The 17,868-nt window shown below is 38.9% G+C and overlaps 1 protein-coding gene across 1 annotated transcript in view; it reads right to left on the reverse strand.

Moving 5' to 3' along the window:
- LOC310877016 (uncharacterized protein) overlaps positions 1–17,868 on the reverse strand; it is a gene marked incomplete at both ends in the record, with an annotated part of 78,076 nt that overhangs the window by 38,736 nt on the left and 21,472 nt on the right. Inside the window, one exon of the mRNA XM_083790662.1 lies at positions 7,046–7,189. Within this exon, the coding sequence (XP_083646788.1) occupies positions 7,046–7,189 (144 nt within the window). The remainder of the gene's footprint in view (positions 1–7,045; positions 7,190–17,868) is intronic.

Consider the following 17,868-nt stretch of genomic DNA (forward strand, 5'->3'; position numbering starts at 1 on the left):
TATTCAACCACCTTAGGGGAACTCTTGGCAGCTGCTGAAAGTTGGGGTACCATCAACAACCTATATAAGGCAAAATGTTCATTATGCTTTAAGTAGCATGTGACATGTCAAACTAGGGAGTTTTCATGATTCTCAATGCATTCCAAGCATTAGCTATGCACGAAAAACACTCCTTGGGCTGAAAACGGCCATAGCCGTCATCACAAAATGAGGTCAGCACATTTGGGCAAGTGGATATGGCCGAATTTAGCCCAAGGGAGTTTGACCCCTAGTTTGGCCATAGACCCCCACATTTGCCCAAAATGTGCCCAAATGTGCCGACTTCATCACATCTGTGATGATGGCTATGGCCATTTTTAGCCAACGGAGTGTTTTTTGTGCAAATCATGAAAAGCCCCTAGTTTGACATGCCGCATGCTACTTAAACATAATGAAATTTAGAACATTTAGCCTTATATTGGTTGCTGATGGTACCCAACTTTCAGCAGCTGTCAAAAATGCCCCTAGGGTGGTTCAATAGAAACCAATGTGGGATATGTTAGTAGACACCTTTACAAACACATTGGTGAAGAAAATTCTTGGTAAGAAATGTATTCACAGATTTGACATTCTGATAATATTCCCTGACTAAATTGGTAAAATAATAGCAGGTCCACCATTTTTGAAAATGTCTACCATGGTCACAGGATAAATCTAAATAGTACAACTGTATTCCTCATCCTTGAAAATGTATGATTAGTCACCAGAATCAAGATCCTAGGTGGTGTAGAACTTGAGTTATTGGGAAATAACAGCATGGCTGCCATTTTGGAAAAAAAAACGGCTGCCATGGTCACAGTGCAAATCTAAATAGTACCACTGTATTCCACATCCTTGAAAATGTGGGATTAGTCAACAGAATCAAGATCCTAGGTAGTCTAGAACCTAAATCAGTTCAACTTGTCAACTCCGTCAGATGTTCGTCAACTCCGTCAGACGTTCGTCCTGTGATGTTTTTGTTAATTTCCAAAGAAAATTCAATGTCAAATATTTTGTGCTTATGTATTGAAACACCAACTGAAATGATACGTAATGATGCTTTTATTTTTACATGGTTTTCATGTTATAATATTGAAAATAAAGGTTGAAATGACGGATTTGAGAAATTGGATATTTCATAATAGTGTGATATTGGAACAAAACAATATTAAAATAATTGTATTACTTAACTTGATTACTGAAAGCCATTATAGGATAACTGAGGACTTTATATTATTGTTGAAATTATCAAATTAAAATAAAAGGGATTTTAGTGTGTCTGATGGAGTTGACATGAATCAGTTATGAAGTGCATAAACGTCCCATTTTAGAAAGAAATGTTATGCTTATGATTTGAATGCATCTTAAAAAAAAAAAAAAAATCTCGTTTGAAAAACGTTTTGTCCCTTATCTCAAGAATGGGTGATATATATGGTCGAGATTCACCAGGATCTTAAATGGTTGGATTCTATAGGCTTAAAATAATTTATATCAATATTTCTTTTGTAAATCTCCACGGGAAAAAAAAAAAAGATTTTCCAGTGGGTCCAGAAAACCAAGCCCACTGTCCATCCATAGGGTTGAAGTGGTTCATTTTGAAGTGCTTCTGGACAAGACTTGTTTCAGCGTTATTTGGCATGACCCTCTACACCATATACTGCAACGTTTCATAAACACTTGACTCTGCATGGATGTATTAGGGGCAGGAGAAGAAGTTTCATAAAACTGCAATTTGCATTGGCTCATAAAACCTTAATTTTTTCACAAAGAAAAGGTACTCCCAATGTATTACTTTTACTTTATTTGTTTATTTGGACAGGACAATGCATATTAATGGACGTAAATACACCGGATATAGCACACTTGCTAATTTACATCCGCAGTCCTCACAAGAAATACAAAATGGAAAACAGACAGGCAAACAGTGGAATACATTTACATAACATTACATAGGGAACACAGCATAAAAAAAGAAATACACCTAAAATAAACCATTTTTTCAGATTGAATTGAAAAGATGGAAATGTAGCACAATCCCTTAGACGCAGAGGAAGGCCATTCCATGCTACACAACCCTGTACTGAGAGGACATTTTGGCACTAGCCCCTCCTATAGGGACACAAGGGTTTAATGTTTGTCTTTATGTTTTGAATATGATACTTCTACCTGTAACGAATATGATACTTCTACCTGTAACGGAGTACGTCTACATTGCAGTATTTACTATTTATACTTTTACTTAACCCATTGAGACCTGACTGACACTAGATTCTACAAATGCCTTCTAAATTCTTAAAGTTTTCAAAAACCTATGTTTCTATGTCAAACCTTTTTCATGTCAAGAACCCCCAGAAATATCTGTATTTGGTCGCGGGCCCCCATCTGGAAATATGTGGTTCCATTTTTGGAACTCAGGCTCGTTCCTGCAGCATCGCAGGCGTGCATTAATGACGTTAAACCACCCCCTCTCGTGTAATATTGCTTCATTATTTAATCGGTTTTCACCAGCAAAGAGTTCAATATTTATCAAACGTTTCTAGTACCTCTAGTCTAGAACAAAAGCAAATATGTCAAATCTAATTAAAAGTTAAAACTTTTTTTCTACATTTAATTTCATTCAGTTTTTCATTCAGTGAAAACAGACACTTGGAAAAGAGTATAGGCTATTTATTGATTGATTGAATACTTTATTAACAGGCTTTGGGCCAAGCCCCTATAGGGCCCTATAGGCTTGTTTCCATTGTGGTTCCTCTGTAAAATATCGGAATCAATCAGAATCGGTATCGGCAGATATGACCCTGCAGATAATCAGAGGTGGGCTAACGGTCATAATTTCATAATCATGCCACCCCTACGATAAAGTAGTGGTACCAGCAGTGTTGTTTTTGTCGACTGAAACTAAGAATTATTTTTTTATTCGCAACCTTATTCTTCCGGTCATGACCCACAGCTTCCGAAACGTAAAAAAGGTTAACCCATGATGACCTGGTTAACCCGTTGACCTGGGAACCATTCTACTAACTGTTTTCTAAATCCTGACAAGGACCCCCAAGATTATATGTAATTGGCCGCCGTAGTTGAAGCAAAGATTTTAGTTAAAAACGTTCACTCTGAAAGAATATATATTCAAAGATTTGCGCCACATTTTCACGATAAAAAACAAAATAGCAGAGCTACAAGCTCGCGATGGTAAAAGACCAAACGGGGTTCCCGCCCCAAGATGGGTTAAAGTCTGAAACATCCGACGGTATAATTAAACAAAGTTACAATAGAGAAATAATCTACCAAAGACAACAACTTTTTGTGCCATGTGTATATAGGTTTTACATATAAAAGATACTTAAGAAACTAAATTGTGGTCATGTTGATAGTGTCAGATTATGTGATTCCACGACTTTAGTATCTACCATTTGTCATTGTCATCCTGAAATAGAATGAACGATCATTCAAATGTATGTTATATCATGTGTCAACTCAAATGGGGATAATGTGGATTTATTACTATTACAACTAACCACTTCTTCCCTGTATGATTCTTCCTCATTATCCTCAGATGTGCATTTTGACCCAAGCATTTGCCACTAACAGGAACTAAAGGGTTCCTCACCCCCTGTATGAGTCCTCATTCATCTATGGGCTTTTCCCCTGTATGAGTCCTCATGTGTGATTTTAGATGAACACTCTGAGCAAAGCCTTTACTACACACGTTACAAGTAAAGGGTTTTTCCCCTGTATGAGTCCTCATGTGTGATTTTAGTTCACCACTCTGTGTACAGCCTTTACCACAGACGTTACAAGTAAAGGGCTTTTCCCCTGTATGAGACCTCATGTGTGATTTTAGACTAGCCCTATGAGCAAAGCCTTTACCACACATGTTACAAGTAAAGGGCTTTTCCCCTGTATGAGTCCTCATGTGTGTTTTTAGAACACCACTCTGAGCAAAGCCTTTACCACACACGTAACAAGTAAAGGGCTTTTCCCCTGTATGAGTCCTCATGTGTGTTTTTAGTTCACTACTGTGTGTACAGCCTTTACCACAGACATTACAAGTAAAGGGCTTTACCCCTGTATGAGTCATCATGTGTGATTTTAGTTCACTACTCTGAGCAAAGCCTTTACCACAGACGTTACAAGTAAAGGGCTTTACCCCTGTATGAGTCATCATGTGTGATTTTAGATGAACACTCTTAGCAAAGCCTTTACCACACACGTTACAAGTAAAGGGCTTTTCCCCTGTATGAGTCCTGATGTGTGTTTTTAGATGAACACACTTAGCAAAGCCTTTACCACACACGTAACAAGTAAAGGGCTTTTCCCCTGTATGAGTCCTCATGTGTGATTTTAGATGAACAATCTGAGCAAAACCTTTACCACACACGTTACAAGTAAAGGGCTTCTCCCCTGTATGAGTCCTCATGTGTGTTTTTAGATGAACACTCTGAGCAAAGCCTTTACCACACACGTTACAAGTGAAGGGTTTTTCCCCTGTATGAGTCCTCATGTGTGATTTTAGTTCACTACTCTGTGTACAGCCTTTACCACAGACGTTACAAGTAAAGGGCTTTTCCCCTGTATGAGTCCTCATGTGTTTTTTTAGATGAACACTCTGAGCAAAGCCTTTACCACACACGTTACAAGTGAAGGGTTTTTCCCCTGTATGAGTCCTCATGTGTCTTTTTAGTTCACTACTCTGTGTACAGCCTTTACCACACACGTTACAAGTAAAGGGCTTTTCCCCTGTATGAGTCCTCATGTGTGTTTTTAGAGTAAAACTCTGAGAAAAACCTTTACCACAGACGTTACAAGTAAAGGGCTTTTCCCCTGTATGAATCCTCAGGTGTGTTTTTAGATGAACACTTTGAGCAAAGCCTTTACCACACACGTTACAAGTAAAGGGCTTTTCACCTGTATGAGTCCTCATGTGTGATTTTAGATCACTACTCTGAGCAAAGCCTTTACCACACATGTTACAAGTAAAGGGCTTTTCCCCTGTATGAATCCTCAGGTGTGTTTTTAGATGAACACTTTGAGCAAAGCCTTTACCACACATGTTACAAGTAAAGGGCTTTTCCCCTGTATGAGTCCTCATGTGTGTTTTTAGATCACCACTCTGTGTACAGCCTTTACCACAAACAGTACAAGTGAAGGGCTTTTCTCCTGTATGAATCCTCATGTGTGATTTTAGTTCACCACTCTGTGTACAGCCTTTACCACAAACAGTACAAGTGAAGGGCTTTTCTCCTGTATGAGTCCTCATGTGTGATTTTAGTTCACTACTCTGAATAAAGCCTTTACCACACACATTACAAGTGAATGGTTTTTCCCCTGTATGAGTCCTTGTGTGCCTCGTCATATTTGCCTTATGATTAAAACATTTGCCACACTCTGTACAACTAAAGCGTTTTTTCCCTGTGTGGCTCCTCATGGAGTGAGTTTGTTTTAAAGATTTCAGGTTCTTGGACAGCTTGCTGCTCAAAGTCAATCTTTGTCCTTCCACATTCGTCTTGTGTGATTTCAGTGTGTTTAAAGTTGACTGACCTTCACTGGGCTCCTGCCACTCATCACTGTCTTCAGTGTCAGATTCTGAACAGTGTGAAGAGAGGAGCTGGTCGTCACTAGTTGGTTGTGATGTTCCACAGTCCTCTACATCAGCTTGTGTTTTCATGTGTTGAGTTGAGGTGCCGGCTACAGGCTCTGTCTCTCCGTTTTCATCATCATGAACATCTTCACTTTTCACTGCTTGTAATGTCAATGTTGACCCATCAGCCTCAGTTGGTCTTTGAAGTATCTCCTCTTGTTCCTCTTTGATCTGTGGTGGTTGTGGTTCCTCCTGGACCAGACTGGAGCTCCTCTCCTGTTGTTCAGTAAAAACCTCCTCTTTACACACAGGGAGGTGCGGGGCGGCTAGACAAAAAAGACACAAAGAGAGAGAAAACATTTAATGTTTGAACTTTGCATTTTCCCCACGCAGTGTTTCCCGTTTTATAGCTTTGGTAGTGTTGGAGGAAAGTCCTCTTTTCCATTTCTAAATCAAAAACAGTTTTTGGGGCTTGAAATTACATTTTTGAGCCACTAAAAATTTGTACATTAGACATGTACTTGTATCTTTTGTTTGTATTTATATATATTAAAAGAATACGTAGCAAGTGTTCAACAGAAGGTTATTACAAAAGAACACAATTATTTTGAAAGGGAAATATGTTTTGTTTTTACACTAGATGGTGCTCTTGCCAACCTATGGTCGCACACCAGATCGTTGGTAATGAGACGTTCGCCATTTTTATTAGGAAGAAAACTCGGACTCAATCCGTGGATCCGGATCTTCAAATAGTAAAATCAACGGGAAGTAAACACTTATTAAAATAATTAAACGGTACGAGTTTTGTGATGCTCTATATTGTCTGAATCAACTTTGTTTGTGTTTGGTTAAGGTGTTCATGTATCTCAAGGTCTTGTTCACGAGTGAGGGGAGGACGGAGATCAGCCGGTGAATCGGAGCGGCAGGGGCGGTATTGCAGTCCCTGTACCGCACTGTTGTGACGAAGAGAGAGTTGAGCCAGAAGGCAAAGCTCTCTGTCTACCGAGCAATCTTCGCTCCTACTCTCACCTATGGTCATGAAGTGTGGGTCATGACCGAAAGAATAAGGTTACGAATACAAGCGGCCAAAATGAGTTTTCTTCAACGGGTGGCTGGCATCTCCCTTAGAGATAGGGTGAGAAGTTCAGTCACTTGAGTAGAGTCGCTGCTTATTTTCCTGGAAAGGAGCCAGCTTAGGTGGTTCGGGCATCTAGTTAGGATGCCTCTCGGGCGTCTCCCTAGGGAGGTCCTCGAGGCACGTCCCACTGGGAGGAGACCCCGGGGCAGACCAAGACCAGACCCTTGGAACGTCTCGGTATCCCCCAGGAGGAAGTCACTAATGTTGCTCTGGAGAGGGAAGTCTGGAACACTCTGGTGGAGCTGTTGCCCCCGCAACCAGACTACGGATAAGAATAAGTTATGTAAGTAAGTAAACAAAACAGCACATACCTATACGGTACAACTTAACTACAGGTTGCATCTTCGCATCAAACTGTACAAGTCTCTGGTCCACCTCTGGCTGTTCCTCTGACACCGTTGAATGTCTTTTGGAGGCCATCTCTATAGATACGGGAGACCTCTCCCTGTGGTGCTCTGTGGAAATCAACAGTAGAAACAATTCAGTAAGGGTGAGTGTGTGTGTGTGTGTGTGTGTGTGTGTGTGTGTGTGTGTGTGAGAGAGACTGAGATATATATATATATATATATATATATATATATATATATATATATATATATATATCTATCACATCTGGTATCTATTATAACAAGTGAGAAGTTGTACCCAACACATGGCAAGAAACCCAAAGCCACAACAGCTACGTCACTATTGCAACACCTACAACACCATCTTACACACTACACCCACACACACTCACACGGCAGTGACGTCACACACTTACCCTTCGCAGTGTTCGGTTCCTCCTATCGCGCCCAACGCCAACACTCAACACCACACGCCAAACAATGCTCATTGCACTGCCACCAAAAATGCCTCCCTTCCACACTCACGCCGGCAATGCATTTGTTTACTACAAACACTATCGCCCAAAGCACCCACACCCCCGAGGCTTCCCTACACGGAAGACTAACCACTGTTGCCTATGCTGTTGCCCCAACAGGCCCAGAAACAAGGCCTTTAACCATGCTACTTACACACACTACAACTCGCTTACAATTCGCAAACCTGGCAACACTGGCCTGTCTTCTAATAGGCCCACACTAGCTCTCAGAATCTGATCTCCTGCAGGAGAAGAGGAACAAGGAAAGAGGAATTGTCGCCTCACGATTTTGCTTATTCTAGTACTCAGAGGAGCACCTGGAGGAGTTTCTTGGTGCTCCTAAAATGCGGCGACCCATCTCGCCGGATGGATAAAAGAGGGATGAATAACTTATAGCAAAACAATATTTATTGGATGAGTGGGGAGTCAATGGAGGGTATTGCAACTCTAGATTTAGCCCTAGAATGGCTCTTGTTGTAGATTCATCCCATTATTTAAAAAATCTAAATTTGCTAAAATCTAGGTCCATGTGTGGTCCAGCCCTATGGAATGCATATTATAATAAAAACAACTTAACACTTCCTAAGGATAATATGAGCATCAAAGCAATATTTAGATTTTTTTTATTATTTTGTATTTAAATAACCGATCTACTAGCTGAAAAAAGCTGATCTGCAAGCTCACAACGTGTCACAACACGTTGTGAGCTTGCAGATCAGCTTTTTTTTAACATGCGACACATCGTACGGCGAAGCATACATCAGGCTTCCCTAGTTCCCTTTTGTTTTTAGCTGAGGCGACGTACGTAGTCAGACAGTCAGACACACATGGCTCCTCGGTGCAAAAATAAACAGTGTACACTACCCGACTTTACGATAATAAGGGACAGTATGTCGAGACACGGTGTTCATGTTGGGCAGCAGCAGTGCCAGTCCGCAATGCTTTAAACTCTTCCCACTCCACTATGTCGGAACTAAAACCTTAGTACCCGTAAAAAGTCGCTGGCCGGTGCCTAGGCTGTGAGAGACGCTAATATGGTTTCTGCCTCGGATTCGGGTTCTGAGTCTGAGACGGCATCGCACACGAGCAACCATGCTGCTCCAGCAGCCGGAAAACAAACACAAGCACAGCAGCAAATGGGAAGAGTGCAAAGCATCCAAAGCATGCCCTTTTACACCGGGGACTACAGTAGTAGCATGGAATCCTCCCCCTTTTGAGTAAGGACGCGCTGTGATTGGCCAGTAGCCACTTTGAGTGGCAGTCGGTGGGAAATGCCCTCGCCACAGAATGTACTAGTATTCTGGCCATAATAATCATTCTAGGCGGCCCCGGCTGTTGGTACGCAGAAGCGCTTCCTGGCGCTTGATTGACAGCGCATTTGGTGGCGCACCACTTATGTGCAGCCCTGTCTATACTGGTAGATCGTGATCTAACTTTTGGGCACTGCTTAACGTCAGATCAGCGGTTTTGTCGGCCAGCGCCAAAAATGCTCCCCGACAGCATAATCGGAGCAAATACTGGGCAGTGTGTATGAGCCATAACGTGTTGACTACACTACACTACACTAATAAGGACACATAATAATAACTAATAACCCATCCGTTACATGTGGAGTCAACTCCCGCAATTTCCTTCTTCCCATAGTGCGCGGCAACGTAACTCTGGGATGAGCGGCCGCGAAAATCTAGTATATATATAGACATACATACACAAATACATATCTCCATGCTAAACCCCTTATCCCTAAACTACTTTGCCTTTTTTAACTACCTGAAAAACATTTTTTGAATAGTTAAAATAGCCAATCTACATCGACAGACACGTTGTGAGCTTGTAGATTGGCTATTGTATAGGGGTGTGCATCTATGATATATACTTTATTAGTCTCCCGAGGAAGAAATATCTATTGTATAGGGGGGGTGCATCTCTATTGTATAGGGGTGTGCATCTATTGTATAGGGGTGTGCATCTGTCTCTTACAAGACAATTCGATACGTATCGATACGCATGGGCTACGATGCCAATCAGAGACGATGCATTTAGACACAGAACGAAACACAGTAAACCTTTTTTTCATTTTTTATTTGAAGCCATCTGTAAAGTAGCATTGCTGACCATCAAATAGATATGTCATAAGACTATTAAGATTGGGAACAACAAAATATGGATGACAAATGTATCGAGTTTCATTTAGTATTACATCATCGTGTTGTATACAAGAAATACTTACTTACTGTACTACAAAACATACTGACATGGAATGGAAGTCTGTCCCACACAGTACACACCCATGTCTAAGACCTTCACTTTGGCAGGTACTAGAAACATGAAAAGAAACACAAGAAATATGTTTGTGTTTCTACTGGCTTCAGTACAGTCTGAGTCTAGTAGTCTACATTTACATTACAATTCCGCTTGGCAGATAGGCAGTTGCTTAGTCAGATGAAATATGAAAAAGATCACAATAGCCATCTTCTGGCTTCAGTACAGTCTAGTTTAGAGTGCAATCAATCCATGTACTTTGCAAATCTCCTTCTGTTATGGAGAAATATGAAAAACATGAACATTTTAACAGTCTAGTCTACAGTGCAATAAATCCCTGTACTTTGCAAAGCTCCTGCTGTTATATTAAGTCAATAAAATAACACAATTTCAAAGAAATCCACCTTCTAACTCCAATGTCATAATATAACAGTACAGTAAGTGCAACATTTTAGTGCAAACAGTATATAATAAAGTCAAAATAAATTTGTTTGTATGGGGCTGACAAATAAATAACTAACTACCATACAAATAACATTTTTAAAAAGTGGCTTTGATTACCTGACACAATCTAATCTGAGTGCACTGTCTGGCATTAGCTCCTCTTACTATGAACACTGTGCTGTAACATGTCACGTCTGTGTGTGTGTGTGTGTGTGTGTGTGTGTGTGTGTGTGTGTGTGTGTGTGTGTGTGTGTGTGTGTGTGTGTGTGTGTGTGCGCGCGTGCGTGTGTGTGTGCGTGAGACTGTGTAGGCTTCTTTAAGACATTTGCTTGTCAAGATTCTTCGTAAGGAAAATCAACTGATCGATGTGATCGTGTGCGAGTACACTGCGTTGAGCAGAAACGATGTCTCCTGCAGTGCAGAAAACTCCTTCTGATGCCACACTGGTGGCTGGTATACAGAGGTATTTCTACTACTGGTGGCTGGTATACAGAGGTATTTCTACTACTGGTGGCTGGTACACAGAGGTATTTCTACTACTGGTGGCTGGTACACAGAGGTATTTCTACTACTGGTGGCTGGTATACAGAGGTATTTCTACTACTGGTGGCTGGTATACAGAGGTATTTCTACTACTGGTGGCTGGTATACAGAGGTATTTCTACTACTGGTGGCTGGTATACAGAGGTATTTCTACTACTGGTGGCTGGTATACAGAGGTATTTCTACTACTGGTGGCTGGTATACAGAGGTATTTCTACTACTGGTGGCTGGTACACAGAGGTATTTCTACTACTGGTGGCTGGTACACAGAGGTATTTCTACTACTGGTGGCTGGTACACAGAAGTATTTCTGGTATACAGAGGTATTTCTTTGCAAGAGAAGACATCCACCTGCCGGGCATGCCCTCCCAGGCGAAAAATAAATATATTTATTCCATACTTAAGTACACTTTTAGCACAGAAAGTATGTTAAATGTATACTTGTAGTGTCTCTAATCATATTAATAGTACATTTTTGCTAAATATAATATAAGTGAACATAAATTAATTTGTGATTTAGCACATTTGTGATAAGTGTACTAAATGAGAAATATATTTCAAATAGTATGAAAATATGCTTTTCATGAGTGCATTCTTTACTTTTGTCTAACTTAAATACATATAATCACAAATACATTTGTGATGATTATATTTTAAGTACTTTATCAATATATTCACAACAAGTTCTCCTGAACATGCATTTATTGTAAGATGTACTTTAATATAATAATTAAAAATACATTTGTGATTATTATATTTTAAGTCCATTAGCAATATATTCATAGCAAGTTCTCCTGAACATGCATGTATTGTAAGATGTACTTTAATATAATAAAAAATACATTTGTGATTATTATAATTTAAGTCCATTAGCAATATATTCATAGCAAGTTAATCTGAACATGCATTTATTGTAAGATGTACTTTAATATAATAATTAAAAATATATTTGTAGATTGTATTTTTTAAATGCACTCTTAGTATATTTTAAGTAAATATATTCGTAGATTGTATTTTTAATACATTATAAATACAATACAAGTATAAACTTTCAGTATATTAAGTTTAAGTATATTAAGTACTAATGTGCTATAAATACTGGCAGGTGAAATGGGAGTGGCTAGAGGAAGTCCATTTCCCAGCATACACTGGGGCGCCAAGGACCGTGTGTTATTGTTCTTATTTGTGTTATTATTTGAATATTATAATGTATACTGGAGTTATGTTATGGGTCATTGTGTTTAGGGTTTTGTTGTGAAGTTATTTGGTGATTTATGTTGTTTTATGTGATTTGTTAGTAAAACCATGAATCTAAATGTCTGTTGGTTTGGTCAGTCTCTCTCCCCATTTCCCATTCATATGTATAGTAACATGGTTGCTCCAATTAAGAGTTATATATGCAAATATATGCAAATGTATACTTTTCCGAAGTATATATATAATATATATATACTTTGGAAAAGTATAAATTTGCATATATTATTTGCATATATATTATATATAATGCTTAAAAAAAGTATAAAAGTCATTAATTTGAAGTATACTTGTATTACTTTCAAGTATACTATCAAATATGTTTTAAGCACATTAGTTTGTAATGTTATTATATTAACACATTGGTAGTATATTTTAAATGTATTTATTTAATAATTGATATACACTATAAATATAATATAAGTATGCTTTTCACTCATCGGAAAAAGTATACTTGGGATACTGGAAGTATATTTTCAATTTAACACTATTTTTTGTCACAAAAGGGTTAAAAAGTATAGAAAAAATATATTTAAGATATGTTTAAGTAGATCTGATAGTGTATTCGAGATAAAGTATATTTTAAGCACATTAGTTCATAATGTTATTCTATTAACACTTTGGTAGTATATTTTAAATGCGTTTATTTAATACTTGATATACACTCGATATATTCGAAAATACACTATGAATATAATTTAAGTATGCTTTTCAAAAGTATACTTGGGATACTGGAAGTATATTTTCAATTTAACAAAATTTTTTGGTCACAAAAGGGTTAAAAAGTATAGAAAATATATATTTAAGGTATGTTTTAGCACATCTTAAGTGCAACTTAAGTATAAAAAGTACAACTTAAGTAGTTTCAAAATAGCACAATTTAAATTCAAATAGTTTCAAGTACAAATAAGTACATTTAGTATACTTTAAAAAAGTATACTAAATATATTTCTTTTTCGCCTGGGCTGCCTGCCGGACTTTCTGGGTCTTCATCCGGGGGCAAAGGATCCCGCTGTCTGCACCTTTAAGAATCAAGAGGGTGGCCCAGGCGGTGGCGTAACCGTCTGGGTAATCCAGTCACAGTGTGCCGCGGGTTCGACTCCCGAGCCCGACACGGCCTTTACTGCATGTCTTCCCCCCCATCTCTCTCCCGTTTCCTGTCAGCCTACTGTCTGTCCCTTCAAAAAAACAATTACAAAAGAAAGAAAAAAAAATCAAGAGGGTTTGTCATTCACTCCTGCAGGTTCAAGCCATAAGCAAGGCAATATTACTGACCATCAATAATATATACACAGGATAATAATAGAGCCATAGAGGTAATATTCAATTGACATTACATAAAAACGAAATAAGATAAAGTAATCCTACTAAATAAGATAAAGTAATAAGATTAAGGTTAATTGAATTACCTTGTGACTTCCTCGATAGCTTTCTCCCTTGAAGATCTTGCTGTTGTTCTAACTTGAAAGATTTCTCCGAACAGCTGATTCAGAGCCCCACGTTTCTTCTTTTTGGGAGGACGGTCATCATCTGAAATAGAAAATAAATAATACGTACCGTCACTGTGTATTCATTGTTTTGTATTCCACCACTCGAGTGCTTTTCTTTCACCTTACTATTATGCAATATCTCAATCTGCTCACAGTGAATAAAAACACCTTTTGGCTCATCCTGGATCTGGGGACTAACGATGCCGATGTCTGGATCTGCAGGAGCAGGAGCGGGGTCTCCCTGAGGCGCTGGATCTGGGGACCAACGAGAAGCAGGAGTGGGGTCTCCCTGATCTATCTCTGCATTGGATCACTCTGCGCTGGATGTTCTTCTGGCCCGTTTACATCCTCTGCTTCCTAATGACACAATTATGTATGAAGTCACATATGAGATTAGATCAACAATCAGAGAAATGTTTCCCACTTAATTTAAAAACAAAAAGCTAATGACTAGTCTAGCAGCAATACATTCAAGCTCTGTTAAAATGCACTGTAAAACTAATGATAATCAATATTGTGTTGACTGAATGACAATGACTAGCATCAATATAAGCTCTGTTCAATGCACTGCTGTAACTAATATCAATTCATGTTGTGTGAATGACTAACAGCAACACATTCAAGGCAGCTCTATTAGAATGCACTGTAACTAATAATTGATATTGTCATAGTGTTGATTGAATGAGTGTATTTGATAGGGGGGGGGTGCTATGTTACCTTTTCCTGGGCTGCATTTGTCAGTTTCAGGAAGATCCTCTCGGCCTCATGGTCACTCAGGAATGGCAACAGCTTGAAGCGAGGGTCCAGAGCTGCTGCAGTGTAGATTAGATCCTGGATGCCGTTTTCTGTGTACCGTTTCTGAAAGTCATCCATGAACACCTTCTTCATGGCTGCAATGACTTCTGTGTCCGCAGCAGATGCCACAAAGTGCTTTGCAAGTTTAACTTGGAGGGGGGCAATCATTGAGATCATCCTCACACATAACAGTGGTCAAAAGTTTAACATCTGCCATCAACTTGACTATGGCTTCAGCATCTACAAGGTCACTGTCTTCAAGAGTGTTCTTGCTCACAGCATCCCCTCCTTTGATTTGTTGCATGTGAGGTCCAAGCATCTGTTGTTATAGGCACTCGCTCTGCATTTGCCATTGCTTGTTCAACTTCTTTCTTGACTTTGACGTATGTACAACGCTGGCACACGTGTATCTGTGAAATGGTGAGTTGTGGGGAAGTTCTGACTGGAAAAACTGTAATAGCCGTGTCTTCTTTTGTGTTGTGTTGTTGTGGGCGCGTCGCCATCTAGTGACTGCTCGGTAATGCCATGCTTCCTCTGCAGATGCGTCTTCAGATTAGTTGTGGCGCTTTTGTATGGAACAGCTGTTCGACAAAGCTTACAAATTGCCTTCGTTTTGTCTAGTTTTCCTCTCAAACTTTTCCAAAAAAGGATTTAAGACAGGACCCACCGCTATAAATGCCGTTTTCTTTCATGTTGTGTACGGCTGTATGCTATTGCAGTTGTTTTCTTTCATGTTGTGTACGGCTGTATTCTATTGCAGTTGTTTTCTTTCATGTTGTGTACGGCTGTATTCTATTGCAGTTGTTTTCTTTCATGATGTGTATGTCTGTATGCTATTGCAGTTGTTTTCTTTCATGTTGTGTACGGCTGTATGCTATTGCAGTTGTTTTCTTTCATGTTGTGTACGGCTGTATTCTATTGCAGTTGATTTCTTTCATGTTGTGTACGGCTGTATTCTATTGCAGTTGTTTTCTTTCATGTTGTGTACGGCTGTATTCTATTGCAGTTGTTTTCTTTCATGTTGTGTACGGCTGTATTCTATTGCAGTTGCTCATGCGGTGTCGCTTCTGTGTCGCATAGTTGCGTGCTAGCGTCATAAGCACGCGCCGCTTTCCTGCGCAGGAAGTAGCAGATCTACAAGTTGTCTACCCGTCGCAATGCACGGTGTTGTGGGCTTGTACTTCTGTGTTTTTCTCGCAGTTACTGCAGTTGAATCGATATATAACTTTAGGATCGAACCAATACAAATCGATACAGACACTATATGGACCGTTCCAGACATACGTGCATCGATGTAGTCGCATCGTTAATGTTAAAATCGATTATCGATCCATATCGATATTTTTTGACACCACTACTATTTCAACTATTCCAAAATGTTTTTCAAAATAGTAAAACAAAAAATACAAAGTAGTTAATTAGGGATAAGGGGTTTAGCATGGATGAGAATAGAGAACACAGCATGTGTTAAAATAACACCCTTTAGTTGAACCTTCCTGGACAGATTACTTAATCCTTTTGTCCAGTGGTGCACGTACCATGTCTCGTGCAACAAATGGTTACACATGCACGTAATATTGTGCTTTGACAATGTAAAATATATTTTATCAAGCACTTGTTTGACAGAGAGACTGATAGACAGACATATTATGATGGACACACATACATCACCTGGTTCAAAATATAAGATCTGTAAAAACGTGCGCACACACACAAATACACAAACACGTTGGCTGCACTGTTTAAAAGGAATGGCTTTAGGGTGAATCACAGACAGACATCAGACGTTATTTCTAGCCAGGGAACTAAACTTAGTGTTTAGTTATCGAAATGGGGACGATTTCATACCTCAGCATTTATGCCAAATATCTTAACACATTGAGTGCTACAGTGTGAAATTGGTGTGAGGATTGGTGGTGCTAAGGCGATTAACATTGGACTTTTGAAAATGTTTAGGGGCCCACAGCGAGGGGCCTCTTATAGTGAGAATCACACCACATAAATCAAAAGAAAGCCACACTTGTCCACTTCAATTTAAAATTAAAATAATTATGATTCTACCATCTTCCATTCTGGAGATAGACCTTTTTCTAACACCTGCTTTTGGGTGCACACTGCTCGCTTGAAAAAACAGCAGAGATATGGAAGGTTGAAGTTGACCGACATTTCAGTTCAGTTTTTTTTTGTTTTTTTTTCAGTTCAACAGACCGATATAAATATGAGCACAAATACCATATACATATGGTACATGTATGGTACATATATATACCATACACCAAATGAAAGCCCTGAATGTCTACTTTTAGGAGGATAACGGCACACATTGTACACATATACAGTTTGACAGTAATTGGTCATTGAATTCAGCTTGTGCCCACCAGAGATAACTAAGACTAAAACATGGACCTGAACTGCGCCAATATTCACAAAATAAGGCCTATAGCTACATATACATACTATATACCGTATGAAACATAAGACTCTCTGCTTTCATAAGAAAAATACTTCTACTGTAATAATACAAATCACACCCCTGTGAAGTGAGCGGTGCAACTCTGTTCTCTACTTATTCACTACAGCTCGCTACACGGATATACGGACTGAGGCAGAAAGTCATGTAAACCCATTTACAGTTTGGTCTGTGAACTTCTACTGTAATAATAAAAATCACACCCCTGTGAAGTGAGCGGTGCAACTCTGTCCCATATTCTTTTCACTATATACGGATTGAGGCAGAAAGTCATGTAAACCTTTTATTTACGGTTTTGTCTGTAAACTTCTACTGCAATAATAAAAATCGGACTGAGGCAGAAAGTCATGTAAACCTTTTATTTGCAGTTTGGTCTGTCTGGGGGGGGGGAAATCAACGTGGCCACTATATCAGTGGTTGCTTACTGCAATAATCATAAAAAATACACAATATAAATAAAAGAAAGTAAACATAAACATAATAAAACAAAACAAAAGTATTTATAAATCAGGATAAGTGCCAGGGACGTAATCCCGTAACCCCGACGTCTTTGCACTGAGTGCCAAAGACGACAAGACGTAATTAAAAAAATATATATATATAATAATAATAATTATATATATTCTTTTTTTACAATATTTTATTTTTTTACATTTTTTTACACAAAAAAATCGCCCTCTTTTTTTACTTTTTTTTTTTTTTTTTTACACAAAAAATCGCCCTCTCTTTTTTATAATGGGAGAATTGGCACTCAGAGCCTAAACTGAAGGAGATAAAGTGCTTCTCTGAGCAATACAATGTGCCCACTATATATCAGTGGGTCGCTTACTGCAATAATCTTACAAAATGCCCACTATATATCAGTGGGTCGCTTACTGCAATAATCGTACAAAATGCCCACTATATATCAGTGGGTCGCTTACTGCAATAATCGTACAAAATGCCCACTATATATCAGTGGGTCGCTTACTGCAATAATCGTACAAAATACACAAGATAAAGTTCAGTCAAAAT

This window comes from Protomyctophum parallelum, assembly GCF_964188405.1.
Source record: "Protomyctophum parallelum genome assembly, chromosome: 19".
In the NCBI taxonomy this organism is placed as follows: domain Eukaryota; kingdom Metazoa; phylum Chordata; class Actinopteri; order Myctophiformes; family Myctophidae; genus Protomyctophum; species Protomyctophum parallelum.